The sequence below is a fragment of the Xyrauchen texanus genome, chromosome 36 (genome assembly GCF_025860055.1).
Source record: "Xyrauchen texanus isolate HMW12.3.18 chromosome 36, RBS_HiC_50CHRs, whole genome shotgun sequence".
In the NCBI taxonomy this organism is placed as follows: domain Eukaryota; kingdom Metazoa; phylum Chordata; class Actinopteri; order Cypriniformes; family Catostomidae; genus Xyrauchen; species Xyrauchen texanus.
The window spans coordinates 29,805,230-29,814,290 of NC_068311.1; the positions used below are offsets into that span (position 1 = coordinate 29,805,230).

At 38.0% G+C, this 9,061-nt stretch overlaps 2 protein-coding genes across 2 annotated transcripts; both read left to right on the plus strand.

Annotated features, from left to right (window-relative positions):
- Nucleotides 1-1,436: 1,436 nt before the first annotated feature.
- Nucleotides 1,437-2,228, plus strand: LOC127630140 (olfactory receptor 1D5-like). Its single transcript, XM_052107595.1, has one exon. The coding sequence runs from the start codon at nt 1,437-1,439 to the stop codon at nt 2,226-2,228; it is 792 nt and encodes a 263-aa protein (XP_051963555.1).
- A 5,192-nt stretch (nt 2,229-7,420) lies between these two features.
- Nucleotides 7,421-8,212, plus strand: LOC127630149 (olfactory receptor 1D5-like). The gene has a single exon (XM_052107606.1). The coding sequence runs from the start codon at nt 7,421-7,423 to the stop codon at nt 8,210-8,212; it is 792 nt and encodes a 263-aa protein (XP_051963566.1).
- Nucleotides 8,213-9,061: the final 849 nt, after the last annotated feature.

A 9,061-nucleotide genomic window follows, 5' to 3' on the forward strand; every position in this document is an offset into this window, starting at 1 on the left:
ATCCTGTCCCTCTTCGCCCTTTCTGACGATTCGGTCGTTATTCTGATGGCTACAGTTCTCCATATACTCCAACTTCTCCCAGAGACGCTCCAAATCCACCTTGGTTATTATCAGATAATTCCCTCTCCGATGATGCCGGGTAATCGATCCATTTCTCGACATCCTCCACTCTTGTAACCACATCAGTGAACTTCGCCTCCATGGCAGTGATCGATCGACATATCACAGCAATATCCACCAAGTCAGCAACAACATTCGTCAGTATTGCCGACATGTACAGCATCTCTCGCCGCATTTCCCGCACTTCCCCGACTAAATCAACTCGCAGCCTGCTCAGGTTGTCAGCTTGAGCATGCAAGTGTCTTTTAATGTGTCCAGAGCTGATTATTTTGAATTCTTTGACATATTTTCCTCCTAGAACAGTTATGGAACAGAGTGTCTAAAATATCACAGGTTTATGTCATTAAAAGTGTTAAAACTAGCAAAGTGCGAAGAGCTTGCTGTTCACACGTCTGATCCTCGCATGGTATCACGTGACTCCGGATTTCCAAACAGTCATTCTAAATATTACAGGATTCATATTATGTAGAGTGGTATCAAATACAGTATACTGGCAGGCATACAGTATGTTGGCAAAAATTAACTCACAAATAATACATACAATTCTATCTAGATTTGCATAAACATGCTATTATTTTAAGATAAGCATAGCCTTTAGAGAGCTTGTTAAAACTGTTTTCAATGTTTGTGATGAAGGCAATTAGCAGGAGACCAGTATCCATATATAGGAAACTGAACTGGTCTTTTAAAAAACACTGTGAGGACAATGAAAACGAACAACATGGTAAGATTTAAACTGCAGGGGAGACTGCAGGCAAATGTAACACCTTCAACATCTTCATTCAGAAATAAGCTAGTGATTGCACTTCAGCTTTTTCAGCATACTGTATGCTCAGTAAAGTGTAATCATTTCACTTTGAGAGAAATTTTTTACAAAACAAATTATGTGTTTTAATTTGAGGTACAGTGGTTTAATATATATTTGTATGGGGAAATTATAATGCTGATTTCTAGTATTTAATTCAGTATTGTGATTTGGGGGCAAATATAAATGTTTTTTATATCAAAGATGGAATGCAGATTTGTAGTACTCTTATACTCTATACTTTTTAATTGCACGAGGTCTTCCCTATTATGACTGAAATATCAGTGAATAAGACTGTTAGATTATTTGATATTTTCTTTCTCTGAATCATGAAAAAGGAGTAATTGACTATCTAAAGACAATGACAGTTAAAACAAATCCAGCTTATAGTTTACCAATGATTTAATAATAATAATTACTGTATAATAATTGCATATCATTACAGACTGAGCCATCGCTGGAGAATGTTTCCAGAGTTTTACAATTTACACTCTCTGGTCTGAATGAAACAATGGAAAACCGATATGTGTTATTTTCATTGACAGCACTGTTTTATCCCCTAATGGTGTTGTGTAATGTAACTGTAATTTACACCGTAATCTCACATAAGACACTTCATGAGCCAATGTATATGTTTATATGTAACTTGTGTATAAATGCACTTTATGGCACTGCTGGATTCTACCCTAAATTCATGTATGATTTATTATCCCAGTACCATGTGATTTCTTATGCTGAATGTTTGATTCAGATATTTGTTATTTATTCATCTGCTTTGTGTGACTTTTCAACATTAACAGTGATGGCATATGACAGGTATGTGGCAATATGTAGACCACTGCAATATCACTCAAAAATGAGTAGTAGGAGGGTTCTTGAATGTATTCTTTTCTGCTGGCTGGCTCCATTTTTTTGCATGTCTGTACTAATTGCATTAACATCAAGACTCACCTTATGTGGCTCTAGTATTGAAAAGTTATATTGTGAGATTTGGGCGGTTGCTAAACTTTCTTGTTTTTCTACAACAGTAAATAATGTGTTTGGGTACATTGTTATTCTTACATACTTTGGACATGCAGTATTCATATTTTGCTCATATATTCACTTGATTCAAAAGTGCAGGAGCTCAATAGAGGGAAGGCACAAATTCATACAGACTTGTGTTCCTCATCTGCTTTCATTGCTCAATGTAACAGTTGCATTGCTGTTTGATGTATTGTACAGCCGTTATGGTTCTCGAAATTTGCCACAAGGTGTGCGTAATTTTATGGCATTGGAATTCCTACTCATACCCCCATTTTAAACCCCCTTATTTATGGACTAAATCTGACAAAAGTACGCAAGCAAATTATGAGAATGTTTTTCAAGAAACAAGTAGGAATATCTTATTAAATATTCATCAGGTTAAGGACACTTTGCTTTCCTTTCTTTAGAATGTTTGTGAATCTAAAATCTTTTTAATTCAAATTTTTTTTTTTATTGGAAATAAAGCAATAAGCTACAAGAGGTTGAGCATTACAATGATTTTACTATATGGTTAAGGGGTGTTGGCAGTTATGATGTGGAATGCCTTAAAGCTGAAATTGTTCAAGCTGAATGTGATGAGGAGGAGGGTGGGCCGGGCCGTGAGGACTTGGGTGGGCCACCAAGGTATATTAAAGACTGCCAAAGTATACACTGGTGGCCAAATGTTTAGAATTAGGTACAGATTTATCTGTTTGGGAAGGAAATTATATTTTTAATTCACTAAAGTGGCATTCAACTAATCACAAAATATAGTCAGGACATTACTGATGTAAAAGCAGCACCATCCCTATTTGAAAAAAGGCATTTTTTATCAAATCTGAATAGGCCCCATTTCCAGCAGCCATCACTCCAACACCTTATCCTTGAGTTATAATGCTAAATTGCTAATTTGGTACTGGAAAATCACTTGCCTTTATATCAAACACAGGTTCATTAAATTATGCTTAACATTGTCTTTGGGTTTGTTTTTGAGTTGCCACAGTATGCAATAGACTGGCATGTCTTAAGGTCTATATTAGGTAAAAAATGGCAACAAATAAACAGCTTTTTCTAGAAACTTGTCAGTCAATCATTGTTTTAAGGAACGAAGGCTATACAATGCTTGAAATTGAGATTTCATACAAAGGTGTACACTACAATCCTCAAAGCTCTAACAAGGACAGAAAGAGATGTTGAAGGCCAGGTGTACAGCAAGAGGATAAGTACATCAGAGGCTTTAGTTTGAGAAATAGACACCTCACATGTCCTCAGCTGACAGCGTCATTGAATTCCACCCACTCAACTGCAATTCCCTATCTGTCACTCACTCGATGTTGTGTCGATGAAGTGACACTAGGGGTCACTCTTGGGAGCCCGAGACACCTCTGATCTTTGATAAAAGGCCAATGGGAATTTGCGAGTGGTATTTGCATGCCAATCCCCTGAAAATACGGATTTAAAGGAGCTGGCGGGCATAACACTCATTCAGATTTTCTTTTCGAAGCTGAGCGGTCGATGTTCACACAGCTGAAATTCTCACAGCTTTCATTCCATTTCACCTCTGCTGGATTCTTATGGCACATTACAGCGGCTTTCTCCCCTCTCCACACTGGTGCACTGCAGAGCCCCTGGGCAATTCGGTAGAACTAGAGTATATTCTAAAAGAGTATTTTTCAAAACCTAAACGTATATTCTAAAAGAGCGGCAAAAAAAAGAATGTATTTTTAAAGAGGCACCTTTTTAAAGATCCCCTTCTGTTTGTGTGTTATTCCTATGTGCGGTCGTTATCTCTCGCCTTCAGATGTCCATGATCGCTGTCTCTCATGCCTGGGCACTGCCCACACGGAGACATCCTTTGTGGATGCGTCATGTACTCAACGTTGTGGTCATGGCTCGCTTTCATAAGAAAGCACACCACCCCAGCAGCTCCCTGCCTCGTCCTTCTACCTACGGGTATGAGGCCAGTAGGCTAGCACTGGGGGCGATTTGGGGACCCCAATGGGACCACCTCTGCCGGGTAGATCCCCACAGATCTCCCATTCCCCAGCATGCTCGCAGTGCATCTATGCCCGCAGAGCACTGGCCACCTGGCGCGGGCGCCCGAAGCTCCCATCTAGTGCCTGTAGGCTTACGTTGTCCCTGGCGGCCAAAGCCTACGGTGCCACTGGACAAGACGCCTCCGCCATGCACGCCATGGCTCTCCTGCAAATCCACCAAGCCAAGCTGCTGAAAGAGCTGCACGAGGGTAGTTCCGCCCCGGGATTGATGCAGGAACTGAAGGTCACGGCGCGGTCTCTCGGGCGGCGATGTCCGCCTTATTGGTCCAGGAGAGCCATCTTTGGATCAACCTGGTCGAGATGAGATTCCCAATTTATTGAGAATAAAATGCCCAAATACTTAATCCCCTGTTTGGGCCACTGGAAGGTGCCGGTTGAAAAGCCGTTACTTGGCAGTATTCTGTCTGAGCCAAAGCTTTGGATTTAGACCAATTGACTCTGTATCCTGAAAACTTAGAGAAGGATTATTAATTCTGTGGAGGCAAGGCATAGATCTAATGGGATTGGAGACGAATAACAAAATATCATCAGCATAAAGCAAAAGCTTATGCACCACACCTCCCGCCATCTCCCTGGAAATCATCCTCCTTTCTTGTCACAGCTGCTAATGGTTCCAGGGCAAGACAGAACAATAATGGGGAAAGAGGGCAACCCTGCTGGGTGTCCATATCCAGAGTAAAATAATCTAAAGTTAATCAATTTGTTTGTACCACTGCTACCGGGTGTCTATAAAGTAACTTAATCCATTCAATAAAAATATTTCCAAACCCGTATATTTCCAAAACCATAAAAAGATAATCCCATTCTACCATATCTAATGCCTTTTCGGCGTCAAGTGAGATGGCAGCGACTAGAGTCTAATCATTCGCCACTGATCACATGAGATTTCTTTTTGGTCGTATGTGGCAACATCAGGGCGTGATCTGAGACAAAAATATTTCCAACTGAGCAATCAACAACAAATAAAATGAGGGACTTAGATATAAAAAAACCCCAATCTATTCTAAAGTAAATCTTATGGACAGAAGAAAATATTTATAGTCTCTACCAGATGGGTTCAAAAGTCTCCAAATATCTGTAAGACCAAGATATTTACACATCCTGTGAAGTGTCAATGTTTCTCTAGGGGCCTGCACAGTTTTGCTTCACTATGATCAAGGACTGAGTCCATAAAAATTTAAGTCTCATCCCAATATTATATGATGAGGGGTGCCAGCGGCTTTCAACATCCCTTCAAGATCTATAAAAAAGCCCTGATAATCAACGTTACGTGCATTATTATTAGCCAAAATAAGACTTTGTCCCTGAATTTCAGCTAAAACAATAATGACTCTTCCTTATTTATCTTTACGTTGTTTGAGACATAGTTTGAGTTGTAGATGTTTACTTATCAGCATAATAACTCCCCTGCTCTTACTTGAGCCACCACTATAAAAAAAACAACCCACCCCATATCTTCCCAAATTTTTCAGCTTCCTGCAGAGAAATGTTTGTTTATTGAAGAAACACTGTATCATATTTCTTATGTTTAAGAAGAAAAATAACTTTCCTTCTTTTTATGGGATGCCTCAACCCATTCGCATGCCACATGGAGAGAGACAATCCACTCATATTAACATATGACATTTTGACATATAAGAACAAATAGATTGTGTGTAAAAAACAAACACATTCCAACATTAGTGTAACAATCACAACGTGAACATCCCCTAGATTAAAATAACAGAAAAAAGAAAAATGTGCGCATTAACCCAGCGCATGACATCACCCCTTGGCTGTCATGCGCGGGGTTAACCTGCGGGGTAATCCCTCCAAACTCAAACAGTTCATGAGAACCCTCGCAACAGCCTTGCCATCAGAACGCTCAAGTCCAGTGTTTCTATACAAATTTTGTGAGTCAAAATTACACATCAAAATATAATCTATAAAACAAACTCCAGCCAATAGGCAGAACAAGCACAAAGAGTGTAGATTTTTCCATAGAACTGTCCTGAAGGTGTGCTACTCTACATAATAAACTCCAGCTAATTGGTGGAACCAGCACAGAAAGCATGCAGACTCCTCAACAATCAAGAAAATGTTCAGTGAGCCGGTTCACTCAGCTGCAACATAAGTGTGAACAAATTAATTACTCCAATGACTTGCAAGAAATACTCCACGAAACCAACTCAAGCCAATAGGTGGAATATGCACAAAGAGCATGCAGATTCATATACAAAACTGTCCTGAAGATGTGTTACTCTACACAATAAACTCAAGTACATGTACAGCATCTCTCGCCGCATTTCCCGCACTTCCCCAACTAAATCAACTCCCAGGCTCGCAGCCTGCTCAGGGTGTCAGCTTGAGCATGCAAGTGTCTTTTAATGTATCCAGAGCCGATTATTTTGAATTCTTTGACATATTTTTCTCCTAGAACAGTTATGGAAAAGAGTCTCTAAAATATCACAGGTTTATGTCATTAAAAGTGTTAAAACTAGCAAAGTGCGAAGAGCTTGCTGTTCACACGTCTGATCCTCGCATGGCATCACGTGACTCCGGATTTCCAAACAGTCATTCTAAATATTACAGGATTCATATTATGTAGAGTGGTATCAAATACAGTATACTGGCAGGCATATGTTGGCAAAAATTAACTCACAAATAATACATACAATTCTATCTAGATTTGCATAAACATGCTATTATTTTAAGATAAGCATAGCCTTTAGAGAGCTTGTTAAAACTGTTTTCAATGTTTGTGATGAAGGCAATTAGCAGGAGACCAGTATCCATATATAGGAAACTGAACTGGTCTTTTAAAAAACACTGTGAGGACAATGAAAACGAACAACATGGTAAGATTTAAACTGCAGGGGAGACTGCAGGCAAATGTAACACCTTCAACATCTTCATTCAGAAATAAGCTAGTGATTGCACTTCAGCTTTTTCAGCATACTGTATGCTCAGTAAAGTGTAATCATTTCACTTTGAGAGAAATTTTTTACAAAAACAAAATCATGTGTGTTTTAATTTGAGATACAGTGGTTTAATATATATTTGTATGGGGAAATTATAATGCTGATTTCTAGTATTTAATTCAGTATTGTGATTTGGGGGCAAATATAAATGTTTTTTATATCAAAGATGGAATGCAGATTTGTAGTACTCTTATACTCTATACTTTTTAATTGCACGAGGTCTTCCCTATTATGACTGAAATATCAGTGAATAAGACTGTTAGATTATTTGATATTTTCTTTCTCTGAATCATGAAAAAGGAGTAATTGACTATCTAAAGACAATGACAGTTAAAACAAATCCAGCTTATAGTTTACCAATGATTTAATAATAATAATTACTGTATAATAATTGCATATCATTACAGACTGAGCCATCGCTGGAGAATGTTTCCAGAGTTTTACAATTTACACTCTCTGGTCTGAATGAAACAATGGAAAACCGATATGTGTTATTTTCATTGACAGCACTGTTTTATCCCCTAATGGTGTTGTGTAATGTAACTGTAATTTACACCGTAATCTCACATAAGACACTTCATGAGCCAATGTATATGTTTATATGTAACTTGTGTATAAATGCACTTTATGGCACTGCTGGATTCTACCCTAAATTCATGTATGATTTATTATCCCAGTACCATGTGATTTCTTATGCTGAATGTTTGATTCAGACATTTGTTATTTATTCATCTGCTTTGTGTGACTTTTCAACATTAACAGTGATGGCATATGACAGGTATGTGGCAATATGTAGACCACTGCAATATCACTCAAAAATGAGTAGTAGGAGGGTTCTTGAATGTATTCTTTTCTGCTGGCTGGCTCCATTTTTTTGCATGTCTGTACTAATTGCATTAACATCAAGACTCACCTTATGTGGCTCTAGTATTGAAAAGTTATATTGTGAGATTTGGGCGGTTGCTAAACTTTCTTGTTTTTCTACAACAGTAAATAATGTGTTTGGGTACATTGTTATTCTTACATACTTTGGACATGCAGTATTCATATTTTGCTCATATATTCACTTGATTCAAAAGTGCAGGAGCTCAATAGAGGGAAGGCACAAATTCATACAGACTTGTGTTCCTCATCTGCTTTCATTGCTCAATGTAACAGTTGCATTGCTGTTTGATGTATTGTACAGCCGTTATGGTTCTCGAAATTTGCCACAAGGTGTGCGTAATTTTATGGCATTGGAATTCCTACTCATACCCCCATTTTAAACCCCCTTATTTATGGACTAAATCTGACAAAAGTACGCAAGCAAATTATGAGAATGTTTTTCAAGAAACAAGTAGGAATATCTTATTAAATATTCATCAGGTTAAGGACACTTTGCTTTCCTTTCTTTAGAATGTTTGTGAATCTAAAATCTTTTTAATTCAAATTTTTTTTTTTATTGGAAATAAAGCAATAAGCTACAAGAGGTTGAGCATTACAATGATTTTACTATATGGTTAAGGGGTGTTGGCAGTTATGATGTGGAATGCCTTAAAGCTGAAATTGTTCAAGCTGAATGTGATGAGGAGGAGGGTGGGCCGGGCCGTGAGGACTTGGGTGGGCCACCAAGGTATATTAAAGACTGCCAAAGTATACACTGGTGGCCAAATGTTTAGAATTAGGTACAGATTTATCTGTTTGGGAAGGAAATTATATTTTTAATTCACTAAAGTGGCATTCAACTAATCACAAAATATAGTCAGGACATTACTGATGTAAAAAGCAGCACCATCCCTATTTGAAAAAAGGCATTTTTTATCAAATCTGAATAGGCCCCATTTCCAGCAGCCATCACTCCAACACCTTATCCTTGAGTAATAATGCTAAATTGCTAATTTGGTACTGGAAAATCACTTGCCTTTATATCAAACACAGGTTCATTAAATTATGCTTAACATTGTCTTTGGGTTTGTTTTTGAGTTGCCACAGTATGCAATAGACTGGCATGTCTTAAGGTCTATATTAGGTAAAAAATGGCAACAAATAAACAGCTTTTTCTAGAAACTTGTCAGTCAATCATTGTTTTAAGGAACGAAGGCTATACAATGCTTGAAATTGAGATTTCATACAAA